The following is an 18,489-nucleotide window of genomic DNA, read 5'->3' as shown; positions in this document are numbered from 1 at the left end:
TTGCATTGTAAATTTGTAACCACGATCATTTTCGCACTTTCGCAATTTTTCTAATCTTCTAATTTGCTTTGAGGCGGACTGAAGATCTTGAAATCTTTTACTGAGTCGCCAGCCAGAATGAAGAGAAAACATAATGGTTACGTCGTAATGATTAGTTCCTTGGAAGAATGGTGGTGCCCCACCGATATAAGATGGGGTGGTTGGGGTTCCTTGTTCTACTGATAGCAAGGGATTAAGTTCAAGACATCGAAAACCTGCCGTAGGGGAGAGAGTCCCTTTCCACTTCTGCAACATTGGCGCAACAATTTTAACGTGTGCCCACTTTCTGCAACACTACACACAACAATACTCATGTAATCGTACTTTTTTATTATTACTACTCTCTCATCTTTTGTAGAGTATGGCCTACTTTACCTAACAAAACGTAATTCAGAAAATCTAAACAAGGAATTAAGTATCTCCCACCCCCAACCCCCCCCCCCCCCCCCACATTCCTAATCCCACTACACCCCCTCCCTCCTTGAGCGGGACGGGTTGACTCATCACTCAAACTTGAAGTATAATTTCTCTCCACTGTTTGCAATACTCGTCTATCATTGTTTTGTTTAGAATTTCTTCGTTCAATATTTCTACTTGATGGGTTTCTATATTATTATCATCTAACTTGAGATTGTATAATCTTGTCTTCTTGTTTGGAGAAATTGAACGGTCTTGTGAAAACCTCAATGGATTTCCGATTTGTGGATAATGATTTGTAATATTTAATATTCACTGATGTGGTATAAAATTTACTGAGTCACTAACTAAAGATCAAGACTGCGCGTTGAATATCTTCCGCTATCCACCGACGCATAGGTTGTTAACTATTTCAGTAAATTAAGCTTTAAAGAGAAAGGCTGTCCTAAGGGTACCTCACAATACCTAACTGCATTTATTACTAATAGCAGTTTATCGTTGCTTAATAAGTCGAAGTTGACTGTGTACAATCGCGAAGGATGGAAAACTACAGATACACGTACGTCAGCGTGCACTTTCACCCTTTCATAGGATAACCTTTCTCGAGACAGCTCCAGATCAAACTTATGATATCGCCGTTAAACCAAACTGTTCTGTTACCAAATACGAAATGTTCTGTTGCGAAATTCTTCGCGCGCGATTTGCAAACCAGTGCAATGTAAGCCGTGCGAAAAAAAAGAACAAAAAACCTCTACCCACCGCCTTGTTTAAGAGCTGTTGCAGTTCCATGCCTGCTAAGCTCTGTCAAAATTCTCTTATACCTAGTCTGGCCAATCAGAACAAACATATTGTCTTTTTTAGCCAATAAGGAACAAACTAAATCCACCCGTGACTGTTTTCGCGAATTTTCCCGCGCTTTTCACAGGCTGCAAGGTTTTCCACGTGTGTATTTGACCCATGACAATTCGAGTGTGATGTGATTACAGTGACTTTGGATTTACAAAAGTCGTTAGAAAAGACCGTTCTGTACTAAACGTAGCCTGCTATAAAGACGCTTTTTGAGCGCGTGACGAGCTGGAAAGCGTTTCCGTAGGTACTAAAGTACTATGGTGAATATATAAAAGTAATTTCACATTCTTAAACAAGAAAGCATTCAAATGCCTTGTGAACGTATGATAAGAAAATTCCTGTTCAATTCTGATTCATGTCTTACATTGCCAACCTAGAATCAAACCTATTTACCCTCCTTCCACATGCTTATTTCACGAGACTACTTTAATTTAAAATCAAATTGTGTCATCTGATATTCATAAAACAACTTTATAAAAAAGTGCATAGAGACCAATCCATTCGCTCGGGCTTCTGGATCACGACTGACTTTTAACTTATCGTCTTGTCGCGCAGGGATATATTTAGTGTTATTTACTCTGGTATTGTGCTGTAGAGGTCCTCAAATGTCTGTTTAAAGTGTGTCTTAAGTGCTGGACGCTTGAACTTCAGTGTTGGTGTGAGAAGGCCATTTTCTACTGTGAATATCTCTGGTGTCAGAGAAATCGCCTTGACCTGAAACAACAACAACAAAAAAGAAAATTGAAAAAGCCGAGCGCGTTAGATCTTCTTCTCCAGACAACGCGTGTCACTCGTCTTGCAATTTTTTTCGCATTTCCAAACCCCTGGAAGCTTGTCACAATTACTCCTCTATGTGTCCTAACATGAACTCCCGCCTCACTGTTTTGCGAATGTGATGGAGCAATGTCACTCGTGCTGGATAATTACAAACAGTGCTCTCGACGAGATAATACGTCTTCTTTCTAGTTTTAATACCCGTGAGCAGCTCATCATGAGACATGAAGTTCCTTTAATTCACATTGATCTACATCAGGTGACAACAATTGAGGAAGTGACTGCATAGCTTTTTTAACACTCTCGCAGGAGAAGAATTGAGTGTGCAGAAACGAAGGTATATTTAAAGTGAGACTAAGCTTTACCTGTTCAAATGACTTGAGCTGCTCTTTCTTACCCTCTGCGATCATCTGATCTAAAATGGCCTTATTTACTTTCTACAAATAAAATAAAAACCAAATATATCAGTAAGGCTGGATCTCATACAACTGTAAGTAAGAGCTTCTTTCCAGACTCGTTACAAAATGACGGATTGGCGGGACGTAACCCGTCAACAATGGATGATATTTCCCGCAGAAAAACACAGGTTGCCACCGAACAGTTTCCGCCAAAAAGGCAGGTGAGTTAGCAGTCTGCTTGTTTCCCACCAAAAATGACGCACAGAGGTGGATGATATTTCCCGCCGAAAAACACAGGTTGCTATCAAATATTTCCCGCCAACAACAACGGGCGTGTAAGCGGTTGTTTCACGCCAAAAAAGACGCGCAGGTAGAGGATATTTCGCGCCGAAAAACACAGGTTGCCGCCGACCATTTACCGCCATAAACAAATGCACCTTAAAGTACCTCATTGGTGCACCATGAATCCATGTCTCCTTCGACGCCATTCTTATCCGCCCACTTCTGAACGGGATCCTTCTCTGGCACGACCACAGCTATCAGACAGGACTTGGGTAAAGAAAAAAATAAAGCTGTCAGGAAAGGCACGTAACAAAATAAAATACCAGTGGAAAGACGTGATGGGATATGTTAAACTTGGTAAAGGGATAAGAAAGTTATTAACCTGCCAGTGACACGAGCTACTGACTTCAGGCAAGGCAGGGCTAAGAACAAAACCATTGACTGATAAAACAGTTTCCGAGAATACCGCCATTTTACCATCTCTTCAGTTTTCCATCTCCCCATTCAGAAATCGAGCCTTTTGCTCCCCCTACTCCCAACACCGCTGATTAAAATTACGTCCCGCTGTCCCTGTAATTGGAGCAACATTGTGCCGTATTCTTGCCCAGAGGCGTATCAAAGACTGCCCGCGTTATAGGAAACCTAACAAAATCTGCGGGGGGGGGGGGGGGGGGGGGAATGAGTGGCGATAGATTGGCATCTCATCTTGGGGGGGGCTAGTCACTCACGTTACAGGAACCGGAACAACCATCAGCAATTCTCTCAAAGAAAGAAGTCAGATTAAGAGCCAGCAGAATTTTAATGTCGATAACGTGTTACCTTTTTACTGTCGCCGTGTACATAAACTTGGTGGACCAAAGAACACTGAGTATAAACTGTCTCAATCTTCTCGGGTGCAATATACTCGCCCTATAAGAAATATGAAAACACACACAAAGTACTAAGTAAGTGAACCTTCGAGTGCTGTGAAAATAGCTGTCTGTGAATTCTCGAAGACGAAAATACCTACTTGTTCGCTTTTGTACCTGTATTTAAGAAATAGAGCACTTTTTGCGTGTTTACATAGCTTCATCTAAATACGAGGGGGTTCGGAAAATTCGAGACAGTTATGCAGAACTGAGACGCAGTCGAGGGTTTGCATAACTTTCGTGAATTCTCCCAACTCCCTTAAGTGTTTAGACGAGGCTATGTAAACACGGAAAAGTACTCTTGCTTTTATGAAATAATTCTCAAAAATACGCGCGAATCTAAAACGCAACAACCATGTTTACATAGAGGTTTTCATAAAAACTAGTAGAAATGTTGAGCTTTACCTGCGACAGTTTGAAGATATGTTTCTTTCGGTCTATCACCTTCAACGTGCCATTCTGAAACAACAGAGAAAAACCCTTTTAGAACAAGATTGACAGCTGCTTATAAGGGTTACGACAAAGTCGTTACATGTCTACAAATTTAGCTTGAAACTACAGTGACAAAGCGACGTGTGGTTTAATTTAATATTGTCACGCAACGCTCTTACCTCAGAGACTTAACCCTCGCCGGGTCGAGAGTTAATTGTAACAAAACGTGTTTTTGGAAGGAAATGCTGGTCATAACACGAATGGAGGTCGTTGTAAGATGTGAGGATTAGCTTTTGGCAATTACACGCGTTCTAAATCTCGGACTTGAAGTTGTGTAAGCTCCCCAGATTTTGTCGAAGTATTGTGAAAATGTTACCACCAAAATTTGCATGAATGTTTGGGAATTGTAAGCCCTGTGAAAGTACAGAGTTTGACAATGACACTCACTGGTTGCCATTCCCCCACGTCCCCCGAGTGAAGCCAGCCATCTTCGTCAATGCTTTCTTTCGTCTTCTCCTCGTCATACAGGTATCCCTTGAACACATTCGGCCCGTAAAAGCACACCTAGCGCATGACATCAGAAAAGAGCCAATCAGAACAAGAGAGCTTGATTGTGAAAAAAAAAAGAAGACTCAAAATTGTCATAAAAATAAAATCCTTCACGTGTGATTCAGTGATTTTCTCACCTCGCCTTTTCCGTCCTTGGCGTAATATTCCATCTCTGGAACGTCGACGAGTTTTATTTTGTTGCATGGCAACGGAGGACCCACGTGACCTATGATAAAAAAGAGGGCAAATAAAGGACTATAGTAGAACGGTTATCCAATCATGTGACCAGTCGGAATCTGGTTTCCGAAAATTGACTGAGGCGGCGGCATTTGGCCAAAGAATATAGCACAACCAACAGAACCACGCTAAGGGATCTTAGTCACCGCCATTTTGAGATACTATGAGAGAAACTTGAAAATAGTAGTTTACTAAGGTAGAAAACACCAAAGAGATGATAGTAAACCAGAAAGGAACAAAGATGGTTAAAGATGGAGAAGATTAACAAGGCCGGATTAGAAACAACGAATATGAAACAGTTAGGCTTATCTTTTCGAGATGTCCAAACCGTGACGTCACTTCTTAAATCTTTTCATGAAATCGAATCTCGTTGACTTTTTTGGAAGCCCCGCGAGAGTTGCAACGCAGGTCGCAACGACTCATAGTTTCAGCCAAGTTGGAGCGGAGAAAAACAGAGATTGATAATATAAATAACATCTGATGTTGCTACGGCGACGTCGAGAAAGTCAAACATAGTAACATGACGGTGATGTTACACGAGCCAAATAGTAGTTAAAACTCGATGTCGCGTAACATGGCGCTCAGGGCGACTTTCAACGCAACATTTCGTTGCAGTAACATGTTGCAAGTTTTTGAAAGCGATTCAAAAACCTGCAACATGGTTGCCCAAGTTCCAATGTTGCGCCGCTAAAAATCGGATCGTGTAACATCACCCTAACACGAAGTTCAATTTTTCGCGCAACAATGTCACGCGGGAAATCATCGTTCCGAGTTGTTTCTCGTAACACCCCCTTAGAGTCAACAATACAAACAATGTCCCGCCAATTTCTAACAAGGATTAAACAAACCATCAAAAACTCTAGATAATTCACGCAAGCGCTGACACGGGGACAGGACGACACTTTCGATTTGTAATTGATTTCTTTTCTCACCGTAAGTCTGATCACCAATCATCTGCAAGGTGGCAGCAGCCGTGGTCTCAGTCTGACCGTAACCTTCAAACACCTGACGAAAAAAGACGAATGGATTGAGCAATGTTGACAAATAATTTTGTTTTTACTTCAATCAGTTTACTGAAAAAGTAACGAAATGTAGCAGGGACCCTTAAAGAAGCTCAGTCACGGTTTTTTTAGTTATTTTGACCACGTACAAAATTACCTTTAAATTGAAGGAAACCTGAAAATAATAGTTTACTAAGATAGAAAAACACTAAAGAGATAATAATAAACCCATAAAGGAACAAGGATGGTTAAGGATGGAGAAGATTGACACAGATTACCAACGACGATCTTCAAAAATTTAGGCTTAACTTATCACGATGCGCAAACTTTGACGTAGCTCCTTTAATTTTGAAGCCTCGGTTTTGTACCTGGGCTAAGCAGAAAATTTTGACCTTTTGAAATAAAATAATTATGCGATTCAGACCCACAGTAGAGTGTTCACAACATGTATTTCTTTGTAGCATTTTTTTCTTCTTCTTAGTAACAAGAAACTGTACAAAATATCGGAGGGATCAAGAGATAGGATGTATTTAGTTAGAAATCCTGAGTGTTTTACTCTTACGATTTTTTATTTCGTAACTACCTGACAACCAAGGGCGCATCGCAGGAAGATCATAACATCATCGCGGAGTGGAGCAGAACCAGAGATGAGGAATCGAACCCTTCCGCCAAGTGAATTCTGCAAAATAACAATGATCCCCGTATTCCAGTTTTGAACTTGCTGAGGGTCTCGAACGATTTATAGATTGAGATCAACCAGTGGACATTTTCGGGAAGGAAAACAGCAATGAATAAATTAATGAGAATCATGCGCGTGCTGAATAATAAAATGAACAATGATAGGGCAGATGGCCATTGCTATAGGTTTGCCTGGATTTAACGATCTTGGACGTTCGTTGACCCTATTTTTCTTTCGATGGATCATTTCCTCTACCGATTTTCTACGTTTAGCGAAAAAACGAAGAAAATCTATCGATTTGAAGTTTCAATTTTTGCAACATGCACCATCGAATTCCGTTCTTTCTAGCTCTTCGTTTATCTATGCTTAACTCGTTATCTGACTGTAGTAAAAATCTAAAAAAAATCTATCGACTGGAAAATTTTCGCGCGAACGTCATTAACCTCGTGTGAAAACGCTCTATAGTTGACAACGTTCAGCTTTTAATAAAAACCTAGTCATCACCAACCTGGATTTTTCTGAACACTAGATAATCCCAGATGCTGTCCTTCCGTACAATATTTCTACAAAGAAATGAAATTAATGAATTATTAGTAGACAAGTCAACGTAAAAAGAGAGGAACTAAGGCCAACATACCTGTCTAGTTCTGCCTTCTTGGAGCGCATGGCCATGTTAAAAAGAAAATTCTTGACCGGACTGGATGAAACCTGTTTTATAACCTAAAACAATGACAAGAAGAACGTTAAGGCCGTCACACAGTAAGGGGGGTGCTGTGGGCATGTGAACCGGGGCCAAGGTCGACCGATCGATCACTCAACACTTTAGTTTAACACGTTGCGCCTAAGAGTTAACTAAACTCGATCAAAACACTATTAACAATAAACATTCAGTTATGCACAGTACAAATCTGAATATTATTGATAGGCCTGTAAATATACAGTCAAAGGTCTACAGTTCTCAATTTACTACTAAAACTAGCAACATTGCTAGCCTGCGAACAGGCTCCCGGCGAGGACGGAAAAAAATTTCGCCGAGCGCGAAACAGAAAAATTCGGAGAGCGAAGCCATCGGGGCGGGACAGGCTGCGAACAGGCTCCCGGTGAGCTCCCGCCCCGACCGCTCTGCTCTCCGAATTCTTCTGTTTCGCACTAGCCGAAATTTTTTCTGTCCTCGCCGGGAGCCTGTTCGCAGGCTACAACATTGCTGGTCAGTTTCAGTATTGTGGACAATCTATTCCAGAGCTGTGTGCAAATGTAGGTAAACAAGTTCTTCATAAACTTTAAATGAAATCTGGGTAAACATAAATTGACGCCATACACACAAAAATGTGTTGTAGCTTCAGGAGACGGTTTGCAAGAGCTGTGCACAAGATGTAACGTTGGCAATTCAGGTCATGTTGTCCCTGCAGCACGACACACGAAAACAAACCAGCTGGATTTCAGGAAACATGTTGGGGGAACAGGAATTGCGGAACAGTTTGCCGTAAAACACAAGTAATGCCAAGCGAAATACTTTCAGTGGGCAGTGCTCTTACTATTAAAAATGCACTGAATCACTGTATGCTTAAGTCAGACAAATAAAGCTGGAATATGAAGAAAACAAACTCACTCTATCATACACTCTGTTTAACACTCGAGGAACCGAGATGAAAATAGTTGGTCTGAAAGAGGATAAAAATAAGAGGGCAATTAACATCAATAACAAGTTCAGTTTTCTTGGTAACGTTATCCTGCATGAGGCGCAAACTTACTTAAGAGCTTGCAGGTCTTCTAGAATGTTCCTTGCATTGCCACCAAAGAATCCTACTTTACCACCATACGTGAATATCATCAACTAGAAGAGCAAAAAAAAAAAAAAAAAAAAAGAAAAAAAAAAAAAAGGGAAAGGCACATTACTTTAGTGGAACATAATCACCCATGAACAATAGAGTACTACAAAAACAGTTTTGCTGAATAATCGTACTCAAATTCACAATCAGCCAAACTGAAGCCTGTCCAGGTATCATGTGATATCATGTCCGGCCATCGCATGATAAAAACCTGATCGTTCCAAGCCTGCGAGCAGGCTCTTCGTTTTTCAAGTTTTTCCAAATATAATCCATTTACGGTGCAGTTTTTTCTGGACCATACCAAGCATTTTCAATCAGATTTTTGGTATGATCCAGAAAAATCTGTACCGAGACAGTTTAATCTTCTCCAGTTTTGCCCATCCAGGCCCCTCTTTGTCATTTCTCTGTTTCGTTTGATTTTTCTACAGTTTTCAGCGGTCATTGTGATATTTCAGTTTATTCTGTGACTAATTCATCAGTTCTAAAATTGCCTAAGACTGAATGACCTAGCCCCTTTAATAGACCTAAATCAACACCTGGGTTCCTGAAAAAGGTAACTTCTCTTCTACATTTTATAGCAGATTCAAACGGAACAGTTCACTGACCTGAGCAAGTCGCTCGTACATGTGAGCCAAGGGAAGATACGATATGTGAACATCTTCTTCACTAATAATTATTCCACACTACGAAATAAGGAAAGAGGCTGTCACGAAAAACCACATAAATAAAAAAAAAATCCCTGAAAACATAAAACCATATCTTCACCTTACTTACGACATGCGCATTTTAAGGGGCTCAAGAACTTCAAGTTGATAACAGCCAAATTTTTCCTTGTAGGTCTGGACTTGTCATTCAACCAAAGTCTTGCAATAAAGTGTTCTGGGACAACATGCTCTCATGGGTTATAATACGTGTCAATAAAAAAAAAAATTGTATGTTGTATGCACTAAAAAGCATGAAGTCTCATCAGTTGAACACAACCCTGTCAGTACATGTACATGTAATTACCATACCTCTTGAACAAGATACACAAGACCAGACAGCATTGCAATCGCATTTTTATGAGTGATCATGGCTCCTTTGGGATTCCCTGTTCAAAGCAAAAACTAATTCAACCAGCTACTATGCAAGGGAACGCACTGGGATACTTTTAAGGGTGTCAACATGAGATTTAGAGGTTCATTAGTGCTGGCTGAGATCACCGAGGTATGTTCTTGGCAGGTACTTTACATTCACAATGCCTGTCTTCATGTACACTGGACCTAACTGCAGAATACTTTACCTAACTGCTTGAAGACAACTAATTCTGCAGCTGCTTTCAAGAAGTTAACAAGGAGGGGACCTTGACAAGTATCAATTCTTAGCTTGACAACATGTCCTGCAATTCTTAACCTATGCTCAGCTGGTAAATTAATGTTATTAGTGACATGTTTTTAATTTTAACTATTTTTATAACTTTCATTTGTTTTTCATGAAGAGTAATTCTACTGATGGAACTCAAGCAGAAACACAGGGATTAGATGATTCCTAAGTATTTGATTATATTTTCCAGTTGTAATCTGCTGTTGATTCAAATCACTTCCTGTGGATAGGATTTCACTAGACGCATAACACAATCACATCTATACAGTTTGATTACGTACAGTGATATGAATCAACAACAGATCGGCTCGCACTGCAATTGTATGGTGCATTTAACTGGAAATACAGTCAAATAGGACTCCTCTGTACCCAGTGGCAGAAACTGTTATCACTGTCAGTGGAGGATCCACTGAAAACCCTATCACTAACCTGTTGTTCCACTAGTGTAACAAACAACAGCTAGATCATCTGGCTTAGGGAGCTATTAACACAAAGGCGATATTATCTTCATTAAGAACTAATAAAAACGACAATAAAATTATTTATAAGCAAAGGTTTTGGTATTGCATAAACAAGTAAAAATAACTAAGAAAGAGCAATGTTTCGGTGACATCATGACACCATTTTCAAGTTCAAATGCAAAAAGATAAACTGTCTTTCTTATTGCTAATATTTACTTGTTTAATAAAATTATTGAGTATCAAATAATGATGTATTTTCGGCTTAGGGTACCATCCACACTATGCTGTGGACATTTGTAAACACAGCTTTATTTATATGGTTAGACTAATCCGTCAAGACAACAGAGCTTTTTAAAAATGCTCTTCAAACTGGAAAAATTGGAAAGTGCTGGCTTTGTGTTTTAGTGTGGATGGAAAATATTTTGAAAATGGAGCTTTTCAAAAACTATGATGTCAAGATAATATTTAGACATGTAATTTCCCTGCCTGAGTTTTCCTCAAACACAAATTCAAAATGACCGGTGATTGCTGCATTAACATAGATGCAAGTTTGTCTAAAATTTTTAGTCCATTCTGTTTTAGCATTAATTAAGAGAGTATCACTGCTGCTCTTATCAGGTCCACAATTATCCCAGCGATGCAGCAACAAGTACATCTTTATATATTTCTACAGCATTTCATATGTTTTATTAACAACAATGATTTTTAATTTAATTCCAGGATTAAGTGGGGGGTTACTTGTCCAGTGATATCCTTGCTCAAATTAACTGTCAAAAATGTATGAACATCTCAAATATCAAATAAATTAATATCAACACATTTCAGTTTAAAAGTTACCTTCTTTTCATGCCTGTGTTTCTTCCCAATTTCCTAGTGTTGTTATTGTTTAGGAAGGAAAAAACAAATGCATTAATAAAAACCTAATATCTAGTTTTAAGTAATCAGTCACTTAGAGGGATGCCCCCCCTAATTTATACCATTAACAGTAAGTAATCTGGACAGTTGATGGGGGAGCAGTGGCCTCCACTAATGGCCAGGGCATAGAACTCTAGGTTGAAAAATGTTTGGTCAACTGTGACTTTCCTCTACTTACCTCTAATTCTTTAAAAGAAACAACTTCAACTCCAACATTCTCTCCTGCTTCTTTCTCCTCATCAGTAACTGCAGGTCCTATTTTGACTATGTTTTTCAACTTGGGGCATTTATCGCACTGTTCCAAGAGAACCTTCATCTTGCTTGCATCACACACCACAGTCATCATTTGAGCTAGCAGTAAAAGAGTAGAACAGCACAGTTACACAATCATGTACGACATCTCTCCAGTCATAATCAAACAATATTGTTGAGTTCAATGTTAAACTCACTGGTCAAAAATCAAGCCTCATTACTGTTCCTATGCCATATAACTGGACAAAACACTTATTTCAACTTAATACTGCTACGCCGCCAGCAGGGAAGAGCAGTGGCCTAACGGCTAGTTCATACCCTTACAGGTTGTTGTGTTGTGTTCTTGGGCAAGACACAGGTGACTGAAAACAATGGGGGAGGGGGGAGTGGGCAAGGCTGTGGTCTAAGAAAAATTACAAAGAGCCCAAAGATTCCTAACCATGAAATCCTGGGTGCCTAGCACTCAAGCTTATGTGAAAAAAGTAGGTTACTCCAGTCACCCAAAGGCGAAAAGTTAGTTGCCTGTGGCACCCAGGTGCTTCTAGAGCACAGCCCTGGGGGTGGGGGTGGGGGGTAATCCTGCAATCCTCAGACATTTTTCGGTCCAAAGTGTCTATATCAATTTTGCTTGTTATCATTTAGAAAATTGTATCAGTAGTCAATATCTCATATAGCTGCTGTTGCTACCAAAACTACAGTTTGCTAACAATATCCTTCAAGTCAAATAATTCAGCTCAGGAAAAGTTATCAGATGAGTGGTTTTAGCTGCTCAATACCTAACTGAGTTACCTTGGTTAATGATGTAGGCACATGATTCTGGGCCAAGCGTATCATACAAGGGAACAATGGTCATGGAATACATGTTGCAGGCTTGCTCCACAAGCACCCACTGAAAAAAAGAAAAAAAATAACAACTATGGAATGAGCACCCAACCAACCAAAATTATAACTTTCTCAAACTCAGTATCAATCAGGATTTTAGCCAGAATTTGAAGAGCGGCCATCCAAAATGTGCTATAGGACCTGCTCAAATGGGCAATTTAGAAGGCAAAATATGAAAAATAAAACAATTTTCTGTAGAAAGTGGCCGTCCACAGGATGCCTGGACATGTATATAGCTAAAAGCCTGGTAACAATTCATCAAGTTTGAATGAGATTATCAATAATCAGAGTTAACTGGGAGATCTACTGTTGGCCAGCAGATGATCGCTGAGGGCATGCGTAGTTGTGCCTTTGCTGTGCAGTTTTGCCCTCATGGTTTTGCTCTGCCTTGCTTTGTTGCTTTGTCTTTGGTTTTCCCCATCCCACCCGCCTCTTGGTTCATGCTGGGCCCTTGTGTCTTGGTAAGTATACGTATTCTCCACTGGGTATTCTTTGGGACAGGTGCCAGGGGGAGGTGACCCATTGGAGGTTGACATGGTTACCCCCCTTTATTTACATTTTGCCCACACTTGCTCATTGCCTGCTTTGCTGTCAATTGGCACCTACCCTCCATTTTGAATATTGCTTATCAACAAGTTAACCAAGGAAAATCATGACCGTGACAGTCACAGTGCTTGGATATCTGATCTTATTAGCATAGATTTTTACGATATCAGTCTATTTCTCCATTTTCTCCTTAGTTTTCATTTCGATTGAGAAGATATATCAAACACTCAAGACCTGGTTTGACCACTTTACCAAACACTTTGAAGTTCATCAAAAATACTCCGCTGTACGAGGTATTTTCAACTCTCATCCTGGTGCTTTGACATATCGCCAAACATAGCCTTTCATGTTTGATAGTTATATATTAAGCTTTCTTTAAGTCCAGTTAAAAGTAGTGAATTAATATTGAAATGGTTTAATTCCAGCAGACCGCCATTTTGGCTTCTGGCAATGTTTAGGTTTGATTTCCCCCCGCTCTCTCGGGTCTGGCCATGTGGGATCATTTCCTGAAACAGCAGCTGGTAATTGATCCTTGGCAATATTTCTCTTTTCAACCTATTCCCTATGCAGGGAAAAGGAAATCTGATAAGGATGATGATAAACTTGACTGATGAGTCGTACAAAAAGTGCCTGTTTGTCAACAGCAAAATGAAGAAAATGCAAATGTTAAATAATTTACAGTGTGTACATAACAACATATCAACACTAATAATCAAACAAACAACCACCTCAATTTTATTTGGAGCATAAACACCAACAAACACATGGCCACCGTCAGCTGGCTCATTACCAATCTCCATCAAGCCTGATCCAGTGTCCATAGCTCGCTCAAGGACCTAAACAGAGGAAAAGAAAACAAGTTCATTAATTTACGTGGAGTGGAGGCAGTGTCACTGAGTGGTGAGGGTGTAAAACTTGACATCCAGAGGCAGGGTTGTCGCTAAGGGTCAGCTGCCAGCAAAATTCACTGGTTGAAAAAGAGGTGATCACCAGCTGAATTTTGGCAGTTGATCACTAAGTGAAGGACAGCGAACAGTTTTTAGGTTATACACGTACAATCATTCCATATCTGAAACATATCGAACTGTCTAAATGAAAAGTTTGGAATAAATTCCTGACTACCTTGAGTATCTGTGCCACTATGACGAGTAAAGTAATTGAAATAAAATCTTGTCCTGAGCACTTTTTTATCGTGTCCTCTTTCCATGTCCTGTGTCCGCCATATTGTAAACACGAAGCTTGGTAGCCCTGCATTCAAGGCGTTGGGAAAGATTGGGGATGAAAATTTTGTTCCTGGTCTCTCACGAAATATTGTGACTGGCTCAATGAGTTGGGGGGTTTTATGTTCAAATCTGAAGTATTTGTTTCTGAAATTTAATTGCTCAGTCCCACTAGCTTTTGGTTATAGCCACTGACCAAGGGTACATGCAAAAAAAATTTTTTTTTTCTATTTTCTATTTATAATGTTCCTTCAGACAACCATCAGAGAGAACTTTGTTGTCCAATTTCAACCAAAGTGTTTGTTCAAAATAATCTAACTACCTACTTCAAATCTTTCTGAAAGCAATGTTCCTAACCTTTCCAACACTTTTGTCTTTAGTTAGGATTTATGTCTAGGATCTAAGAACTGACAACCAACCTCATTGTAGGTAAGCCAGGCATAAGGTCCTCCAGGACTGCTGCGGTAACCCAAACATGGTTTATCACCTGAGACAATAGTTATAAATTCACATCAAAAGTACATATAGTTTAAAATAGAAAGTTCAAAAACATATAGTTTGATGTCTTTGGTTGAAGGCATGGTGGCCTGGCCTGGGTTGTTCGAAAGGTGGATAACGTTATCCACTGGATAAATCATATCCAGTGGATAGCATGGTTTGTTTTGTTAACACTTATCTACTGGATAGCGAGTTATCCAGTGGATAGCGTTATCCAGCCTTTGAACAACTGGGGCCAGAGGGTTTGTGCACTGATAATTAAATTGAAGCAGTCCAGATTTGAGCCCTGGCAGGGGTCATTGGTTGTGTTCTCGAGTGAGATACTTTAGGGGTGGATCATTTGACTTTTGATGGAGGGACTGGGTGGGTGATTTGGTACAAGCACAATTGCTTTTTTCAACCCTTTCATGCTCACAAGGAAATTTTTTCCCCCAGATGTGTGCATGATGAATTTTTTTTTTCTCCATACAACATGAATTTTTTAAGCTCAATCAAAGTGTGTGAATTTGTTTTCAAAATCACCCACCCCTCCCAAAAAAGTCAAATGGTTCACCCATCAGTGTGCATCTAGGTCCACCAGTTAGGTCTCCAATTAGTTGCGAAAACTAAATACATTGACACATTAATAAAGCTTTTACTTACTTACCAGTATATGTACCGGCAAATTCTGAAGTTCTTTGCAGCCTCTAGATCAATATTTTAATTCTTCATACTGATTGCTATACATTTCTTTCCATGCTAGTTGTGAGAATTTGGTAGTACATCAAGACAATCATCTTTTAGCTGATGATTTTCTTTATTCTCATCAGCCATCTACTTTTCAATGCATTAATAACATAAGGAGAAATTAGACTGCGATTTAAAATTACAACTTGTTGAGATTAAAATTTCTGACCTGATATTCTCACGCCTCGAAGGAAAGCTTCATGGCTTGTGTTCACGTCATCAAATAATTTTTCCACAAGTTCTGTAGTTAGGGAATTCATTCTGGCATAATCACCATCCTGTATTTTTTTAAAATAAATTTAAAAAAGTTTTCATTAACTTGCAAATAATTATGGGTTATTGAAAATAATTACGGTTATTGTTAAGATATTGGCCAAAACACAAAAAACAATATGAGGCCAATATCCAGTTGTCTTGACCAAACAAGCTTGGTCAATACAGGATTTATTATATGGAAAAAGAACACTGTTTTCTCAGGTGGTTTAATTAAGAGCTGGGCACTGGGCAAATTGACCGCCTGTGAGGAAGATTTTGCCAACCTGGTTTGACAATCTAGTGGACAGTTTTTTTTACAAAGAAGTTCAGATCAAATAGTTTTGTCTGCCTGTGAAAACCAATATTACTCTCCTGCTGAAAACATTAATAAAAACCCTGTTTTTTTTCAGTGGCTAACCCCAAGTGAGCAAGATAGCACCTTCTTGCTTACTCAGGTAGCCTATCACAGTGCAAGATTTGGTTCATCTTGCCCGCTCATGGAGCTACATGAAGCCAAATAATAACTAATGATACTACCTACAGTATAGGGGAGTCCAGTTTTGTTCATAATCATATAGTCACATGATTAACAAAATGGGGATTTGCCAGTCCTAAGTATTGCAACAAAAATAATTATTGGACCATGTGAGGTCCTGTTATCAATCAAAGCCGTAACAAAACTTGAGCAAAATTATCATCATTTACATGACTGTAAATATTCTCATGAATAAAAAACACATTTTCACATTTCACTCTTGACAAAGATTTATAAGAAAAGCAACCCAAAATGTACGTAACTAATAAAAGTAATGAGCCTGAGTTGTACTGCAGTGTATGAATGCAGCTGTTTTGAGAAGGATTGTTGGGTTTAAAGCATAAAAGTGCATGAGGCAACCCTGAAAGTTAGTATGGGCAGAAGTAGATAGCTGCTACACATGCTGAATACTTAATCAGATATAATGACAAGGTAAATTGCATCATTTCGTATGGTTTCTTTTTCTTCTGACTTGTGGAACCAAGGTTCTTTTCATCACACTGAATTTTAGGAGAATTTTCCACTAAAAGTCATGTAACAGTGAACAAAAAGCTACAGACCGTGTTATAAGTGGAAAATCTTATGTATCCTTGCCAAAACTTCACCTACCAAAATACAAATTTGTGGATTTCCTCTACACGGATATACAAAGTTCCAATGAAAACTCAGACTACCATTCGGACGTGTCGCATAAGCTAGACCCTTTCATGTGACAGCCTTTCTCAAAACAGCCGTATGTCAAGGATAATTTTATACTTTGCTGCTGCTAAATCAAGGCCAACAAATCTATTTAATTTTGCACCAAAAAATAAACTGAAACCACACTTTCACACCATGGCAAATCCTGGGCTTACTAGTAATTTTACCCTATTTGGGCACATCTTATTGAAAAGTTCAGTTCCTTGGGGGAGGAGTGGGCCATGTGGATAAACCAGAATTACAGGGCCCATGAGTACAACTTACCTCATTCCAACCAGTTGCATGTTAAATGGAGAATTGCAGATCTTATATTTCGTTTGTAAAAAGATTAAGCTGGATTAAGTAATATTGGGGGAGGGTCTTGTGGAAAAAGCTAGGATACAGACAAGATCTTTGTAAGCTTATCTATATACCACAGGAATAAAGAACGTTTAAAATAGTTTCGTTATAAAACGAGAGAAAATTACACGCGAAGAAGAATAATGGTCGTGAGTCTTGTGGTAAGAATAGTTACCTGTAACTCAAAAGACTGTTGCTGAGGATCAACGGGACAAGGCTGAGGCGTCGGACGTGACGCAAGGTAGTACATCGACGCCAAGGCTACTGCTCCAAGCCCTGCAGCCATGGCAGGGTCTCCGAGATATTTCAGAGCGGAATCAGCAACACTATCCGCCATGGCTTTTTCAAATGATGCTTTGATTGCCTGTGAAACGTATCAGAAAATGACAATTTTAAACCAAGCATGACAAAATGGGTCTTTCACGCATAACTCAAGAATCCGTGAAGCTAAAACTGTGAATTCAAGCAACAAAACCGTGTGATAACCATGGAAGTTAAGCTTAACTCATTTTCACAAAGAATATCGCACTCTTAACAATGTAGTAGATACTTACTATAATGCAGTGTATGTCCCTTCGGTTACTCGGGGAGAATGGGCTTTTATAGACGAACACGTTCCAGGGAAAATCACGAGATTTTGTCACGCTCTTCGTCTACTTCCTCGACCTTTGATCAATGGACTGGTCAAGGACAACCGCTGGACAATACAGCCTTCTCTCCCTGACACTTTCTGTCAACACCTCTGATACTTAAGCTAAAAATAACCATTCTGACTATTGAATTTTTTGACACATTTTATTGAATACCAGAGGATCCGTCGGAATTCAGAGATTACTTTGTAGTTAAGAGGAAATCGCACCTTTGGTGGCTCCAACAATGCGCATTTCGCGGGGCGCGTGTAGTGCATAGGCCGGATGTAGCGCACAAATTTGGAAAAAAGTCAAAGGTCTGACACCGTAAAGGTCTAGAAATATTTCTGACCTCATGTTATTTTGCCTCTGAACTTTAATCAGGGCTATGTAACCACCATATATAAACGTTTTATAACTGACGTTTCTTAAATTCATATATTTTTTTTTGGCGGGAAGTGAATTTCAGTAGACTTCAGTCGCTTCATAATCCCCCAGCCCGAGCTTCTTCCCATCCACGAGATCCACGAACCATATGTTTTCCCTGATCTTCGATCTTGTATGATTAGTGATGTAAATTCGATAAGTCCGGATTTTTTTTACCGTTCGATTGAGCGGAATACCTTTTTCACTTGGAAACAAGTGAATCGAAATTGTCGGCGCATGTCCACCCCCCCGGTGGGGGACTCCCATATGGAATGGACGGGGATGCGCGTCGTCTCGCTTAGGGGTGTAAATTTCGGATTTTGGTCTCGCTTAGGGTGTTCTGGGCAAAA

At 39.6% G+C, this 18,489-nt stretch overlaps 1 protein-coding gene across 1 annotated transcript; it reads right to left on the bottom strand.

Moving 5' to 3' along the window:
* Positions 1-349: 349 nt before the first annotated feature.
* Positions 350-17,780, bottom strand: LOC110050141 (long-chain-fatty-acid--CoA ligase 1-like). Its single transcript, XM_089270827.1, has 24 exons — positions 17,639-17,780; positions 17,260-17,448; positions 15,426-15,534; positions 14,452-14,519; positions 13,541-13,648; positions 12,174-12,273; positions 11,311-11,483; positions 11,055-11,087; positions 10,186-10,237; positions 9,408-9,484; positions 9,000-9,077; positions 8,317-8,399; positions 8,175-8,226; positions 7,203-7,285; positions 7,074-7,128; positions 6,470-6,565; positions 5,818-5,890; positions 4,786-4,874; positions 4,547-4,663; positions 4,073-4,126; positions 3,579-3,668; positions 2,925-3,026; positions 2,445-2,516; positions 350-2,019 (listed from the first exon to the last, which is right to left on the bottom strand). The coding sequence occupies exons 2-24, from the start codon at positions 17,419-17,421 to the stop codon at positions 1,879-1,881; spliced, it is 2,067 nt and encodes a 688-aa protein (XP_089126953.1). The 5' UTR covers positions 17,422-17,448; positions 17,639-17,780; the 3' UTR covers positions 350-1,878.
* Positions 17,781-18,489: the final 709 nt, after the last annotated feature.

Source organism: Orbicella faveolata, unplaced genomic scaffold (genome assembly GCF_042242905.1).
Source record: "Orbicella faveolata isolate gen_17 unplaced genomic scaffold, um_ofav_v1 contig_34, whole genome shotgun sequence".
NCBI classification, from domain to species: Eukaryota; Metazoa; Cnidaria; class Anthozoa; order Scleractinia; family Merulinidae; genus Orbicella; species Orbicella faveolata.
The sequence above is the reverse complement of the archived record's forward strand: the minus strand, read 5'-3'. Positions and strand labels throughout refer to the sequence as shown.